Source organism: Hyperoodon ampullatus (genome assembly GCF_949752795.1).
Source record: "Hyperoodon ampullatus genome assembly, chromosome: 6".
NCBI lineage: Eukaryota > Metazoa > Chordata > Mammalia > Artiodactyla > Ziphiidae > Hyperoodon > Hyperoodon ampullatus.
The window spans coordinates 37,938,709-37,956,090 of NC_136919.1; the positions used below are offsets into that span (position 1 = coordinate 37,938,709).

At 41.3% G+C, this 17,382-nt stretch overlaps 2 protein-coding genes and 1 pseudogene across 3 annotated transcripts in view; 1 reads left to right on the forward strand and 2 right to left on the reverse strand.

Moving 5' to 3' along the window:
- Positions 1-17,382, reverse strand: part of RNF183 (ring finger protein 183) — a gene marked incomplete at its 3' end in the record, with an annotated part of 124,669 nt that overhangs the window by 51,483 nt on the left and 55,804 nt on the right. The window lies entirely within an intron of this gene.
- LOC307054802 (ferritin light chain-like) lies at positions 663-2,237 on the forward strand (annotated as a pseudogene). Its single transcript has 2 exons — positions 663-688; positions 1,731-2,237. The product of its transcript is annotated as a ferritin light chain-like (transcript).
- Positions 6,688-9,828, reverse strand: LOC307054502 (UDP-N-acetylglucosamine--peptide N-acetylglucosaminyltransferase 110 kDa subunit-like; the record flags this gene model as incomplete). Its single annotated transcript, XM_079706234.1, has 1 exon — positions 6,688-9,828. One exon carries the CDS (start codon positions 9,826-9,828, stop codon positions 6,688-6,690), a length of 3,141 nt encoding a protein of 1,046 aa, XP_079562360.1.

A 17,382-nucleotide genomic window follows, 5' to 3' on the forward strand; every position in this document is an offset into this window, starting at 1 on the left:
AACTGAGAACCAGCGGACTAAGCAGAAGGGGATGTTTCTACAAAGATTTCTTAACAATAAGTCCTTTCACACAATCAGATTTACCTCCCCGCAAAGGGGTAAAGAAGGCTAGATGTTGTCCATACTTGCTTAGCTTTAATTAGCACTTGTGACTCGCCCAAAACCTAGATCATGTTTCCCCTAAATTTCATGTTATTCCCTAAGTTTTTCAAACCCAGGGCTAAGGGGTTTGCCAGGATGAGATTTTAAGTGCTCACACAGAGGAAGTCCCTGGCAAACCAGGACAGCGGTCACTCTACATTGAAATGTAAAGCATCCTAAATAACCCTGCCACTGCTCCCAGATACTAGTCTGTGCCAACCAGTGGAGAAAAGGCATTCTCCATTACTACCACGGCAAATGCTGCTGTACTTGCCTTGGCTACTCCCTATCTTTTCCAGGCGCCACTCCCCTTCACCTGCTGGTGGACGCTTTGGCCAGCTGACAATGCAGATATTTTCAAACTTTAAGGTGAATAAAAATCATCTGGAGGGCCTGTTATAACAGAGATCACTGAGCCCCACCAGAGTTGCTGATTCCATAGGGCTGGGACAGGGCCCTAAAACTTGAATATCTGACACATTATCAGGGGACGCTGGTAAAGCTGCTCAGGCTGTTACCGAATGCAGGTTCGTGTGCCTGAAGCACAGTGAGGCCAAACCAACCTAAAGGCTGGAGTCTGGAGCAGAGAAAGGTTTATTGCAGGATCGAGCAAGGAGAGGGGTGGCCCGTGTTCCAAAACACCCTGAAATCTCCAAAGGGTTTCAGCAAAGCATTTTTAAAGGCCAGGTGAGGGAGGGACGTCCCAGGGAATGTGATCAGCTCGTGCACAGTCCTCTGATTGGCTGATGTTGAGGCCACAGGGCAGGTAACATTATCCACCCTTAGGTGCCAGAAGGTCTGGGGGCTACGTGCTCATGATCATCAAGGAGTTCATTTCTTCCATTGGGTGGTGGTTTTTTAGCATCTGAAAACTCAAGAAATATGCCTGACATACTATTATCTGAGTACTTCAGAAAGAAACTACAATAGAGGCTATGGTGGATGGGTCTGTCCTAGGAAGGCCCCATAGGGTACTGCTTGGTTACAAGGTGACCATACTTTGAGAACCACTGCTCTAGTGGCTTGGAATGTTAAGAAAGTAATGGAAGAATCCCTTCCCAGATCGAGATTCTAGTATCGCCAGCTATTTTGGTGGGAGGAAGGGTAAGTTTTGTCCTTGCTTGGACTTAGCGTTCATTTATATCAAAGCCTATTTGAGGCAGTGCGCTTGGCAGTCCTGCAGATCTGTCTTTTGCTTCAACAGTGTTTGGAATGAACAGACCCAGGGACGCTCCTTGCTCCAGCCCCTGACCACCCTCCAACATTTCTTCCTGTCGCAGCTTTTGGAATCAGACACTCAGCTATTCTCAGCCTCCAGGACAGGCCAACACCAGTTTTTTTTTTTTTTTTGCGGTACACGGGCCTCTCACTGCCGTGGCCTCTCCCATCGCGGAGCACAGGCTCCGGACGCGCAGGCCCAGCGGCCATGGTTCACGGGCCCAGCCACTCCGCGGCATGTGGGATCCTCCCAGGCCGGGGAACGAACCCGCGTCCCCTGCATTGGCAGGCGGACCCCCAACCACTGCGCCACCAGGGAAGCCCCAACACCAGTTTTTGAGCTTAGCTCCTTATCACTGATCAACCACGAGTTCCCAGGTTCGTCAGAATTATTCCACCGAGGTGGAGGCAGCCGTCCACCGCCTGTTCAGCATGCATCTGTGGACACTTATCTCTCTCCGAGCTTCTACTTCGACAGCAACAATGGGACTCTGGACAGTGTGGGCCACATTTTTCGCCAACTGGCTGAGGAGAAGTGTGAGGGCGCCCAGCGTCTCTTGCAAATGCAAAACCAGTGCTGTGGCCGTGCCCTCTTCCAGGATGCGCGGAAGCCTTCTCAAGATGAGTGGGGTAAAACCCAGGACACTGTGGAAGCCGCCATTCTTAGGGAGAAGAACCTGAACCAGGCACTATCGGATCTGTGCGCCCTGGGTTCTGCCCGCGCAGACTCTCACCTCTGTGACTTCCTGGAGAGCCGCTTCCTGGAGGAGCAGGTGAAACTCATCAAGAAGATGGGCAACCACCTGACCAACCTCCGCAGGCTGGCTGGTCCGCAGGCTGTGCTGGGCGAGTATCTCTTTGAAAGGCTCACCCTATAGCACAAACAGGAGTCTCTGAAGTCCAGCGGCCTCTGAGGAGCCCCTCTGGCGTCAGAGCTTCTGCCTGAAGCCCCGCTCTGCGGCCACTAGGCAGCTTTGTAACCGCCCTGGAGCCCTCTCCCAAGCCTTGGACCAAATGGAAACAATAACGCTTTCTGCAGGAGGAAAAAAAAAGCCTATTTGAAACACAAACAGAATAAAGAGAAAAAAAGAAATATATATATATATTCATGTTCTTTTAACATATGAATTGCCCCACTTTATCTGTGTGAAATAAGTTTGTTCCCGATATTGGGCTAGTTCTCAGGCTTTGCTGCTCCTATGAATTACCTAAAGAGCTTTTAAGAAAAACATTGGTGTCTGGGTCCCAGCCCCAGAGATTTTGATTCAGTAGGTCTAGGGAGGAGCCTGGGCACAGGGAGGTCTCAGAGTTCCCCAGGTGATTCTAATGTGCAGCAACTTTGTGAACCACCTCTTGGCTTCAATCCAGCTAGTGATCAGATATTAAATCTAAGACATATGGGCTAGTGCCCGTGAGCTCTGTTGCTAGGTGTATTCCATTTTCTTCCTCCTGGAAGATTCGTGCCAGGGAAAATGATTGATAGTTGTGGTACTTCTCTGAAATGGATGGAAATTTCCAATTAGCGTGAACAGGGGAGGGTGAATGGGTGAATGCAATAAGGTGTATCATTTACGTATTGCCCTATGTGTATGGCTAGAAGCTTTTGCAACTGAGGTCTGCCCTACATTTCATGCTAATGGTAATGCTTGTCCACCTAATGCAGCTGTAAACTTTATAAGCCCATAGGTAGACAGCTTCACAAAATACTTACCCCTCCCCACTGGCCCACTCTCAAGCTTCACTCCCCTTCCCCATTACACAAATGTACATCAATGCGCTTGAGACCAATATCAACATATTGACCTTCAATTCTTCTGCTTTGCAGCTTCCCTCTTATCAGGAGATGTCAGCATTTAGTGCAAGAACAAATGCTTGCCTCTTGGTGAGTAATGTAGACAATGCCTTCAAGAGGCAAATAGCCCTTAGGGAGGGGGAAAAATTCTTTCAAAACGGTTGATGTCCAGAGGAGGCATTTCCAGTCATCTCAGCTTAGAGGTCAAATATCCAAAATAAAAAAGGTTAAAAAAAAGAAGAAGAAAGCAAGGAAAGAAAGAAGGAAACAATTTTCTTATCTCATAGTAATAAGGCAGTTTTCCTTAAAAAGGCTTAAGAAAAGACTTTAAAAAAAGGCTTAAGCCTTAAATTCTCTTTCCTAATCAAAATGTGCTTTTCTGTCTTTAGGCTATTCCTCTTATATCCTGTATTATTCATGATGTTGAATTCTTGAAATAGCACATGGCTGAAAACAGAAGCTAACCTCTTATCCACTATGAATTAAATCTTCTTTTCCTAGGACCCGTCTACAATGTACAATTTGGGGTTTGCCAACATAATTATTTTCTCTGAAATAAGGTACAGCATTTTGCCTTTTCAATATATAGTTATACAATATATTGTTAACACAACATAGTTAATATAGTCAATATAGTCAATACAGCTATAACACACATAGTATGCTGCCACTTTGGTGATTTTCTTCATCCATGTAATTCTGAAATTTGACAGTATAGTTTTCATATTCTAATGAGCTGAGTATTACCTTTACAAGGATAGAAAAAGAAAATAAATTCATAATATTCTTGTGTGGTTTGCCCCTGGGGTGGATTACCATAATGGGGGGATATTTGAGCCTTTCCCCAAGTCATTAAAAATCCTCCAGCGAGCAGCCCCTTGTCCTCTCCAGGGAGTGGGGGGAAAGGATCTTTAATCATAATAATCCTGGGGGGAGAAATCTTGGAAATAAGACATCTGCTTCTGTACCTTGTTGTTTTGCAGAAAAGCAATGATTGCTTTAGCAGCTTCTATTGCCATATGTGTACAATAAGTAAATGAACATAAAATTGAATGAACACATAAAAGAAGGATAAACCCACCCAGCTTAACAAATCCACTCTCTCACCTGCTGTGCCTTGAAACATGAAAGAAAGAATCACGGGATCATAAGGTTTAATAAAATAACAGTCTCTGTTAACCATATTGACAGGAGGTATAAGGATAATTTGTCTGATGTGGGACCAACAGCTTAACTGCTTAATTCTTTTTTTTTTAAGGGCAACTCATTCATTTATTGTTTAAAGTTTGCAAGACAACATCTAGTTTCTTAGCACAATTTAAATGTTTTACTTTTTTGATAAAGCAGAGTATGATAGAGAAAACAATTAGTTTCAAGTAATATCTATATCTCTATTCAGAATTCAGTCTTCCACAGACATGTTACCTGGAAACAAAAGCCTGTTACAATAAGCAAAGCTTCAATGGAGTGGCTACTTTTCGGGCCAGGGAAAGGTTCATCCCTATAGGAGGATGATGTGCTATGTAAAATGGCTGCAAGGTCACAGCCTTGAGGGCATTGGAAGTCTATTATCCTATTCCACATTAGTTTGGTGAACTTCAAACGTCCGTTCATCTGCAACCAAGCTGGCAACCTTTAACTGATATTTCAAGCAGGTAAAAAATAAATGAAAAGAAATCCCTACACTGATGTTCCTTGATTTACACTGTTAAATGGTTCATTAACATGTAATTCTGGCTAAGAATTACATTTGAGACTCCTTGCTCAGATTTTGGTTAAAATCTTTCAGAAGTTCAAGTTCTTATTAATCAATAATTTGTCAGCTAGGATACATTCAGGCATCAGCTGCAACTACAGAATAGGTGCACTGCCTCAGCGCTTTGGAGAGACATAATCTAGAACACTACTAGCAGGCAAAATATCTGTTACTAGACAGCACATGTGCAGTACAGCAAGACAAAAAGATATATTCATATGTTGGCTTGTTTAAGCCTCAAGCCCTCGATCCTTTGTTGAAATACAATAATTTCATTCCTATGGTTTTCAATACCAAAACCTCAACCTCCAGGAGGGATAAAGTCTAATTTGTACTCCAAACCAAGTAGCAGTGCAGTTCGCTACTACTGAGGCTGAATCCATAAAGGCTTCAAGACCACGTCCAGAAGACAAGTTATTATATATAATACCCTAGAAGTTCTGAAACATAATTATCTTATACATAGCTGGTCCTTTTTACCTATAACATGTTTTTTGATGAAAGTTATTTAATGTACTGGAAATAACTGTGACTTACTGATCAAATAGTTGAATACTTATACTTACCTGGGATTTCATTTCTGCTGAAAGAAAAAGGAAGACTCACTTTTAAAAAAACAAACTTTAGAAATGAAAGTAAAAATCTTATCACACGCTATCACTTTTGGAAGCAGCATAGAGGGGCAGTCAATGGTAAAACACTGGTGAAATAGGTCAAAACTCTAGGCCAAAAATCCATTATTATTATCATCAGTGACAGTACCACAACTGTGCCCTTCATAATTCATAAGCGCTCCTAAGAATCTTCATTTGGCACCAGATGATGTGTTTAAGAGAAACACTCTGGGAGGTTTTGAATCAGACTTGGTTTTTTCTTAACCAAGTTACAGGAGAATTTTTAAAGTGGGGGGAAGGGAAGAAGGAAACGGACCAGAAAAAGAATTGAAGCCGTCATCTACAAACCAACAAAGCACCGAGAGTTCCAAACGTTATGTCAGACACTAAAATGACTGATATAGGCTCAAGTGGTTTATAAAGCCTATAAAAAGACAACAACAGCAAAGTCCCCATTTATCTGTAGAGTTCAGAAACTAAAACAAGGAATATTTTAGCTTAAAACCTTATCTCAAGAGAATCATATACACTTCACATGAATAAAAATACCTGAAACCAAACATTTTTAAAAGCTCCAATAGGGCTTCCCTGGTGGTGCAGTGGTCAAGAGTTCGCCTGCCGTTGCAGGGTACACGGGTTCGTGCCCTGGTCCGGGAAGATCCCACATGCCGCGGAGCAACTAGGCACGTGAGCCATGGCCGCTGACCCTGCGCATCCGGAGCCTGTGCTCCGCAACGGGAGAGGCCACGACAGTGAGAGGCCCGCGTACCAGAAAAAAAAAAAAAAGCTCCAATACGCAAAATATAAAGAAAAAAATTTATTCAGAAGACTCAATCAGTCTATGATAATCACAAAACAGCTGGGCAATCTCTGTCTCCCTTCCACACTAACCATCCATCCCATGGAAGAGCAAGGACGGTCAGACCTTCCAGCATTCTGCAACACCTGGCGGCTGCAAAATTCTATGGAGACTCCTTGTGGAACAGCAGTTTCCCATCTCTTGTGTCTCTCCCTATCATGATCATGCAGGAAGCAAGTCTGGCTGTGCTATTTCTTATCATTGTCTGTCACCCATCTGCAACACGATATTGAAAAAGTAGTTCCCTATCCCCCAGAAGGTTGAGGCTCAGCTAGAGGGGTAATTCTCCTGTGCACACAGTCATTATTTAGGCCGACTCAGTGACTTCAACAGGCTTAATCATGTGATCAGGTTTGTTGCCAGCTGCATAATGCTCCCACATCTGTAGATAGAGCCGCTCTAGTTCCATCGTGTATTGTTTGGTGTTGAACAGAGGGCTAGATGTTCTCTGCTTCCAGACTTTGCCACGAATTTTCTTCAGGTAGTCTAGATCAGTTCCCAGTTTCACAGCTATATCTTCATATTCTTGTCTATTTTTAGCAATAAGCTCAAGAGAGCCTAAACAAGTGAGCTGGGAAGCTGCAACTCGGGAAGCAAGAGTCTCTCCTGGCATAGTCACCATGGGGGTCCCTGCCCAAAGGACATCCATCCCTGTGGTGTGTCCATTACAGAGTGGAGTGTCCAAGCAGACATCAGCCAGCTGGCCTCTCCGAACATGTTCCTCTTTAGGAGCAACAGGTGAAAAAATGATACGGTTCGGGGGAAGGTCCATATTTTGTGCGTACTGTTGAATATTAGCTTCTCCTGCTGCTGGAAAACACAACAGCCACAGTACACTATTGGGAACACGCTTCAGAATATTTGCCCACATCTGCAAAGTAGATGGGTCAATTTTATATAACTGATTAAAGTTACAGTACACAATGGCATCTTCCGGTAACCCGTACTGAGAACGTGTGGTTACAATAATGGTACGGGGAACCTCCTCTCCAGTGGCAGCCTTATTGTTGATCAGGGTAGTTGCCAGTCCATTGCTAATACTGAATCCATTAATTGTTATCTGAGTTTGTCCTCTGTTAATCATTTCAATAACTGCTTCTGCAACAGTATTCATAGGAATGACAGGCATATTAAGAGCTGTATTACTGCTGTCTGTGTTGTCTTCTCCATCAGGACATTTCATCTTGACTATTTGCACATCTGATAGACTATCAAGAAATGCTTGGAGGTCGATGCCATTCAGCACAATCCGATTGTCATAAATGTGCCCATTGGACTTAAAATCGATGACGGCTTTTTTCTTCAGGTGAGGGAACATATTAGCATGATCACCAATAAAGAAAGTATGGGGCATATACGCCAGTTTCTCAGAATACTGCTCAGCAACTTCAGCAGGTGAAGTCTCTTGATCAGTGATGATATAATCCATGAAAAGCACGCCACTAGTCCCAGGGTACCCCAGCCACATTGCCTGAATAGGAGCTGGCCTGAGAGCAAAGAGTTCATTTCGAGCACCCTTGGTATAACCATTCATATTTACAAGGATGTGTATACCATCTTGATGTATTCGATCAGCTGCTTTCCCATTGCATGGAATCTGAGAAAGATCAATGAAATGATTGGCTTCTGCCATCACCTTCGCTCGGAAGTTTGTGCCATCATGTGGGCTCAGGGCATAACAGAATACCTCAAATTTATCAGGATTGTGCATTCCTGGAATAGACTGCATAAGATGAGAAGTAGGATGATTCCCAAAGTCAGAACTCACGTATCCTACACGCAGTCGACCATCACTGAGCTTCAAGTCTTTTGGATGTTCATACGGTGGTTTATGAAGGACACTTATATTAGCCAAGCAGAGGTTCCCATGCCTCTCAGCAATAGCCTTCCTGAAGCCATGAGGAAGAGGATATAGAATACTATGATGAGGCTGCACAGAAGGCAACCTATTCTTCTCCAACTGGTCAGCCACAATGCTGACCAACTTCTTCATTCGCTCATCATAGTCTGTCCAATCACAGACAACCTGCAGGCAATGAGCCAAATTACAATAAGCGTCAGGAAAATCAGGTTGAAGCTTCAGAACAGTGCGATAAGAAGCAATTGCTTCTGGAATATTCCCTGAATCCTTGTGAATGGAAGCCAGATTGTTGTGGGCACATGCAAATGCAGGGTTGATCTGAATGGCACGAGTATAACACTGCAAGGCTCCCTGAACATCCTGCATCTCCCATAGAGTGTTTCCCATATCACAGTAGGCCCCAGCAAAGGTAGGACTGATTCGAATAGCCTCCTTATAATGCATCAGAGCTTCCTGCAGTTTTCCCTGCTGCTGTAATACACTTGCTAAATTTGAATGGGCAATAGCAAACTCTGGGAAGACTTCTAATGCTTTACGATACAAGCGAACTGCCTCTTCAATGTTTCCCTGTTCTAGTTTGACATTGGCTAGGTTATTCAGAGAGTCTGCATGGGTGGGACACAGCCGGAGAGCTGTATTATAACAATCTTCTGCTTCAGCAACACTGCCCTTCTCTTTGAGAGCGTTGGCTAGGTTGCAGTAAGCTTCAGGGAAATGTGGTTGCAATTCAATAGCTCGCCTGTAGGTGTCTATTGCCAGCTCCATCAGGCCTTGCTCATAGTATACACAAGCCAGGTTGCCATGTACCACTGCATGATTTGGACTCAAGCTTAGGGCACGAAGGTAAGCTACCACAGCTCTGTCAAAAATCCGTGCCTCTTTGAAGACATTTCCTAAATTGATATAAGCATCCAGAAAATTGGTGTCAAGGGTGACAGCCTTTTCAAAGTGATGAATTGCAAGCCAAATCTTCCCTTGTGCATTAAAAACACAGCCAAGATTACTCCAAGCTACTGCAAAGTTCGGTTGCGTCTCAATTGCTTTCAAATAACATGCCTTGGCTTCTTCCAAGCCACCCATGGCTTCGAGCAGTTTCCCCAGGTCACTGCGAACACAGTACAAATCAGGATTGTACTGAAGAGCAGAGACGTAAGCTTGTACTGCCCCTTCCATGTCGCCTGCTGCTACCAAAGCGGCTGCCAGGTTAATATAACCATCGATGAAATCTGGTTTGAGACGCAGTGCATGCCGGTAATGCTCAATTGCTTCCTGCAACTGCCCTCTTTCCTTGTACACATTCCCCAAATTCGAATAGGCTTCTGCCAGAAGAGGGTTCTGTTTAATTGCCAGAGTACTAAAGTGGGCAGATCTGTCCAGCCTTCGACACTGGAAGTGTATACATGAAAGTAATAAAAGTACACCAGTATTGTCTGGCTCTTGTCTCCAGAGCTGCATGCAGTGTCTCTCAGCTGCCTCAAAATCTCCTGCCTGATATTCTCGATGTGCCAACTCAGCTAACCCTTGGAAGGAAAGCATACGTTTCGTTGGTTCTGTGCTGTCGGCCACGTTGCCTACGGAAGACGCCATCTGGAGCTTCTGGAGAGAGTGAAAAAAGGGAGTAATTGAGTCCCGCTGCCGCCACTACTGGCAAGAATGTTTCTAGAGGTAGCAAACACGAGCGCAGCAGCCGTACCACTGCTTTGGCAGGCTTAAGCGGCGGCAACAGTTACAGGCACCGAACCTTAGGAACTCTGGTTGGCCATCTACCTCTCACGCTCTTGAAATCTTAATTCTTAACCCTGCCCTCTTCCACCATTTTTCTCCTAATCAGGGAATAAAAATTACCTATCCATTTGCCTTAGAAGAAATCAAAAGTCAGTAGTCCAAACACTTTTTACAATTTTGTTTTCTGTCCAGTTGGAAAAGAAATACATGATTGACTTTTCTTCATCATTCATATAGTCAGTGTCGAAAACATTAGGGCCGTGGATTTCAATACAGTAAGATCAGAAAATTTTAAATTGGCCTTCCCAAACCACTAATAAGTAACCGATGTTGTATATAATGCTAAAATCTTAGAGACTGAGTTTGATATTTTAAAAGTTCTGAAAACATTAGCTAATTTCTCCTCATCATATTTCTCATGCCTCAAACCTGAGTATTACTTTTTTAAAAATAAATTTATTTATTTTTATTTTGGCTGCATTGGGTCTTCAATGCTGCGTGCAGGCTTCCTCTGCGGCGAGCGGGGGCTACTCTTTGTTGCGGTGCCCGGGCTTCTCATCACAGTAGCTTCTATTGTTGTTCCACAACTCTATGGGTTCCTTTTTAGGTCCTACAAAGAACCCTAGAAATTAGTTCATGTAATTATAGGTTTTTGCAAAATTGTTAAAAGTGAGGTATTTTAACTTCCATCAGGTAAGACCAGCATCTCTTTCTTTGCCAATTTTCCTTCTATCATATTCCGCTACGTTGGATCATACTGGAATGGCCACAGGCGTTTTTGAAATCTGGCTAAGGAGATTTTTTTTTTTTTTTTTTTTTTTTTGCGGTACGCGGCCCTCTCACTGTTGTGGCCTCTCCCGTTGCGGAGCACAGGCTCCAGACGCGCAGGCTCAGCGGCCATGGCTCACGGGCCTAGCCGCTCCACGGCATGTGGGAACTTCCCGGACCGGGGCACGAACCCGTGTGCCCTGCATCGGCAGGCGGACTCTCAACCACTGCGCCACCAGGGAAGCCCTAAGGAGATGTTTGAAGTGAGGCTATTGTGTGATTTTCAGACACCACATGTAATTGACTATATACTATCCCATTACAGGAATAACTTCCAGTACTCTTACTGACTACTCTACTGACTTAACTAGCACTAGACATAGAAGCGTAAGGACAAAAACCACCTTACAATATAGCCATGTCTTGCACTTCACAGCTCTCAAAGCATGTGCGTTTGAAGAAGAAAAAAAGGAACTGAAAAGTATAAAACCAGAAGCTATTCTGTGTAAAATTATTTTAACCATCAGGCATGTGATAGATAAGTCAAAGATTCAGTTCTCATCAATGCTTAGTCAAAACGGAAATTTTCTTCTGTCAAGAATATACTCCAGGGGCTTCCTTGATGGCGCAGTGGTTAAGAAGCCACCTGCCAATGCAGGGGACACGGGTTCGAGCCCTGGTCCGGGAAGATCCCACATGCCGCGGAACAACTAAGCCCATGTGCCACAACTATGGAGCCTGCGCTCTAGAGCCCGTGAGCCACATCTACTGAGCCTGCGAACCACAACTACTGAAGCGTGCGTGCCTAGAGCCTGTGCTCTGCACCAAGAGAAGCCACCACAATGAGAAGCCTGCGCGCCGCAACAAAGAGTAGCCCCCACTCGCTGCAACTACAAAAAGCCTGCGCACAGCAACAAAGACACAACACAGCCAAAAATAAATAAATAAATAAATAAATAAATAAATAAAAGAATATACTCCATCAATAATGTGTGTAATGGAATTGTGTGAATGAGTATTTTATCAGAATTCCTGTAATGCACAAACCTTTAGCAGTACTGAAATCAGTAATGCATTTAAAATAGTAAATATTTATGAGGGAGTAATCCATAGAGGTTTTCTCAAAGTTAACAATGAAAATTACTGTGACATTATCAATAATAAATTGTGAAGCTGAAATAAACTTTTCTAAACTATTAATAACTAAAAGCAAATTCTAATCAACCATGTTAAAAGAAATCTATGTCTATAAATTACAAAGTTTATTTCTTAAAATTTTATTTCTAAAACACATAAACTGTCATATGAGGAGGCAGTTAAAGAATATATAGCTAAAAGAGTGGGGAAAAAGTTGTATAGAGACACATCTGGCGGTAGTTAATTTTCAAATGTCATTTTTCTAGATTTTGTGACACCTATAGTATTGATATTTGCAAGCATTAAAAAAATTGTAATTCGAAGATTTGCCACTTCCAGGTAGAATAAAATATTTTGAAGCAAAACAACGTTTCCACTGAGAAAAACAAAAAACGCCAAATAAAATAGCCAGCATTCAATCAAAAAGTTCTAGACATAATAAGAGATAGAATCATATGATTAAATTCTAAGAAAAGAACAGATAATACAAAAATATTTATATAAGATATTGTGTATCTTTATCAGGAAAAGTCTTTATCAAGAAAAGACTTTAAAATCATCAGAATTAATATTATATCTTATTTATTTGTACATTTTATTTATGTATAGATATTTATATATTTTTATAAAGAACTTAAAGATAAAGCCCTGGTTAAGGCAGTGACAATAGCAGTAGCAGTGGGCGTGAAACGAAATGGCTATATTCAAGCATATTTTGTCAGTAAAAGTCCAAGATCAAATGTCTGACTGCATACATGGGATGGATAGACGGAGTGGGAAAAATCAAAGTTAACTATAGAGGTTCTAGTGAAGATGGTGTTGCCATCACCCAACCCAAGGGGTTGGGATCATCCCCAAGGTCTAGGAGACTCAAAGGGAAGGTCATGGTAAGAGGAAAAGTTAATTGGTGGGACAATAAGACTCCCAGTCTCTATATCTCCTTATACCAGTTTTTTTTTAACATCTTTATTGGAGTATAATTGCTTTACAATGGTGTGTTAGTTTCTGCTTTATAACAAAGTAAATCAGTTATACATATACATATGTCCCCATATCTCTTCCCTCTTGCATCTCCCTCCCTCCCACCCTCCCTATCTCACCCCTCTACGTGGTCCCAAAGCACCGAGCTGATCTCCCTGTGCTATGCGGCTGCTTCCCACTAGCTATCTATTCCTTATACCAGTTTTGTATTTCTGCTCATATACGTAGCAGCATTTCATTCAAGGGGAATGCCATTGATCTGACTGGTCAAATTAAATAACATAATTCAAGGCACATTTACAGTGGTTCCTTCCTCCACAATTTAGAAAGTCATGTTAACAATTTCCCTCTTCCTACACCGTGGAACACATTGGCCATTCCTCCAAAGTTTCCACTCCAGAGAGTGGACCAGAGATGATGTTAGCCCAGAACTCAGAGCTTGGCATGAGATGGTGTGAGCCCCACCTAGAGCTCTGGCATATGTTATAACCCAACCCAGCTCTACAGAGAGATCTGTATGGAATCTTGGGAGAAATCTCAGCCATAATAATGTGATTTTGTTTTTCATTTGGTTTTCTTCCTTGCTTAACTTTCTGTGGCCACTCTGACAAACAAACTTTCAGGCATTCCTGGGCCACTCACTAACTTTATTCCATCTAATGTCATCCAGATTCCCAAGAAAATTACTAACAATAAGGAGGGAAATTTGGAACATGGTGAGTTTTAGATGCCTGAGATATACAGGTAATTGAATCCAGTTAAGTAGCAAATTATCTGGATCTCAAATATGCCAGTAGAAGAGCAGACTAAGCTCAATTTAATGTACTCTTACTGGAGACACATGTAAATTCCGGGTGAATTTTGAAAAAGTTAAAAGCACATAGCTGAGATTAAAAGAAAGAAAGGAACACCTGCATGTTTCAGAAAGTAACAGAGAAATTAAATTCAGAGAAATAAGAGCAGACTGATGTCTATGGGTTCCGTTCTTTAGTATAGGCCTTATGTAAATAGGGGCTGGAGCTAGAAATCTAACATTACCTTGAGGCCAGGAATTTAGACTCAGGATGGAACAATATTGAGAAGTTAGTACAGATATCCTACAGAAATTTTATGAGGAACTCCTTAGTCCATTAAGAGGGCCAAGGGAGGTGGTGAGGAAGATTGATATCTCTTGAAAACCTTCAGGTACAGAAGACATCAACACCTCTGAAAAGTAGGCCTGTCCTTCCCAGAGTTCTGATGGCCAGGTTGTCACTAACCTGTAAGGCCCTGTATGGATCAGAAACTGCAAGGAGAGTAATTCAAAGAAAAACAGATGCAGGATGGGTGTGGCAATAAATCCTAGGACCCTATCAGAAACAAAATTAAAACCACTCTAGAGGGAAATTTTAACAAACCAGGGCAGAGAGTATCCTAACCAGAATAGAATCATAATTCTGAGGAAGTTACTTTACTTATTTAAGTAATATTCAATGCATTTCCATGGCCAGGCCCTTTTGAAGAATTCTAAAACATATACAGACAATTCATTTACATCTTATATATCCCACCATCCAGAGCAAAATTCACTTAAGAACTGTACTGGTGGAAATTGGGCAGCACTATGGAGAAAATAAAAAGGTGTTTACCATCAAAAAACATGAAGGTAAGAAAGATAATGTCTAATTTTTTAATTATCCTGTGGTTTCTTGAAATCTTTTGGAAACCCAAAATAGAGAAACCTAGGAGGAAATGAAGATTTAAATATTTAGAGATTTATCAACTCATCTATAAAAGCTTTATTAATCTCTTCTTTTAATAACATTCCTGAGAGGTATAAATGTGTCCAGTGATAGGGTTGAATAAGCCTGAGCGAATTTCAATTGTTTACTATTCTTGGTCAGCTCTTAAGACCTTTCAGGAGCATCTTGATTTTCATGGCCTCATCCAACAAAAGCAGGCTATTTTACAGAAAGTCCTGGGCCACTTTTTGGCTTGCTTTTGTGTTTATGTTTTTGGTTTTTTCACATCGGGCGGTACATTAGGCTACCTACTGCATACTCCCTCATTCACGCATGCATTCATTCAAACAATATTTACTGAGTTGAGACATTTAATTAACACTCAATAAATGATGTTTAGATGAATGAATGCACTTTCTATCAAAGTAAGTGTAAGTACTGAGAAAAATTACAGAATGTATGATCCCAGCCCCACAAAAGCTTATAACTGTGTTGAGGATATAACATATGCTGATGAAATAACTAATATATCATATTGGACAGTTTCTAAGTTCAAAAATGAGTTTTTATAAATAATCAGAGCCTAAGGAGGACAAAGAAGGGACAGTTCATTATGGGTTGAATCTATCAATAAATGTACATTTCAGATGAGATTTGAGATTGACCTCAAGGAAGAGGACTTAGATATATGAGCAGAGAACAAAAAAGACATGGTGATAGCATGTGCATAGACAGTGTGGCCAATATTTATGTTCTTCATTAAAGATAGTCAGAGATAACCCAAATGTAACTGTTTCCATGGGCCCATTCTCAGTATCCAAACAAAACGGCAAATCCTATCTTAGTAAAACTAATGAAAAACACAGTCTTTAACAAAGAGATTGTGAAGGAAAGGGGGAGAGAAAGGCTTGCATCCCACACCACACAACAAAACTTATTGAATTATTTGTTTAATTTTCTCCCTCTGAAAATTTCCTCTCCCTCTCTCTGTACATCTCTCTTCTCCCACATCTGGCCACACTCTACCAGCCATCTTTCCAGATCTTTCCAGAACTCTCCATCCTAGTTTCATTAGGCCACAATTTAAACATCTCACAGGTCTCCAGGTTGAATCCCCATCACTTATTCCACAAAGACAAACAAAGGACACCTCTCAGGATCACGTTAATTTGAAGGAAGAGGTCATGAGGAGTGATTATAAATAATATAAGGTGGAGAGCAGTGACTTAAAATACCATTTTTCACCTTAGAATGTGAATACAGGGAACTTTGGGAAACTAGAAAATCTAGAAAGGATTCACTGATAATTATTTATGTTCAATGAATAAAATAAAATGTAATAATACGGCTAAACTCTGACAGATTATCTTTTTCAAAAGTTGCTTTCACACACCTTCACTATTGGGATGTTTGATAAACACACCTTTCCTTCTTTACTTTCTTCTTTCTTTGCAGATACTGGCACCAAACTTTCAAACAATAAGAACCTCCCCATAAGTCCCTTGCCAGGCAAGATTAAGGTATAACAATCCAAACAAATTTTTGAAGAAGATAACTGGTTGAAAGCACAGGAAAAGAGCTGGGTTTCTCTTATTCAACAGTCACATAATGAGTAATGTGCAAATTGGTTTAAAAAGTCTCTCTGCATGAGGGGCTAAGGTTAAGATTAGAACTTCTGAGGCCAGAAGAGCAAAATGACTACAACAATCCACATATTTTCAAGAGCCGCCTTTTGGATGTGAGGGATTGATTTTTCCCACTATTTTTTCAGCAACCCAACTGGTGTCTTTATTAAACGACATAAGAGAATACAGTGTGGCCAAGAAGACTTAGATTTCCTTAGCCCCAAGTCAGATATTCTCCAGTGACTGTCCACGCAAATGAAAAAGAGAGATGTACAAGAGGAAACTGGATACAACTGAGTGTACTTTAATTTTACCTGAATTATTTGTTTTGTTTTCAATTCTCCGCTGAAGTGCCTACATTAATATATTTTTAAGAACAGTTCCTTAAGTTGAAGTATTCATTCAGTATATTCATTTACTATAATTTAGAAAAGCCAAATGATTTAGGCAAATTCATTTCTATATTGCCACAGCAGTGTATTGTGAACTAAATGACAGCTGGCAGTTCTTTACTCAGATACCAACTCAATTAGAAGGCAGAACAAGGATACCTACCCATTCAGGGAAGGAAAGGTCACTTAGCCTCTGTAGCTGTCTTAGGTCTCTTATCATCACAGTAACAAATTGAAGACTAAAAACCATATGATCATCTCAATAGATGAAGAAAAAGCTTTTGAAAAAAATTCAATATCCATTCATGGTAAAAACTCTCCAGAAAGTGGGCATGGAGGGAACATACCTCAACATAATAAAGGCCATATATGACAAGCTCATAGCTAACATACTCAATGGTGAAAAGCTGAAAGCATTTCCCCTAAGATCAGGAACAAGACAAGGATGCCCACTCTCACCACTTTTATTGAAGGTAGTTTTGGAAGTCCTAGCCACAGCAATCAGACAAGAAAAGTAAATAAATAAAAGGACTTCAAAATGGAAAGGAAAAAGTAAAACTGTCACTGTTTGCAGATGGCATGATACATAGAAAATCTGAAAGACACCATCAAAAAATTATTAGAGCTCAAAAATGAACTTGGTAAACTTGGTAAATTTGCAGGATAGAAAATTTATATATAGAAATCTACTGTACTTCTATACACTAACAGTGAACTATCAGAAAGAGAAATTAAGGAAACAATCCCATTTACAATCATGTAAAAAAGAATAAAATACATAAGAATAAATCT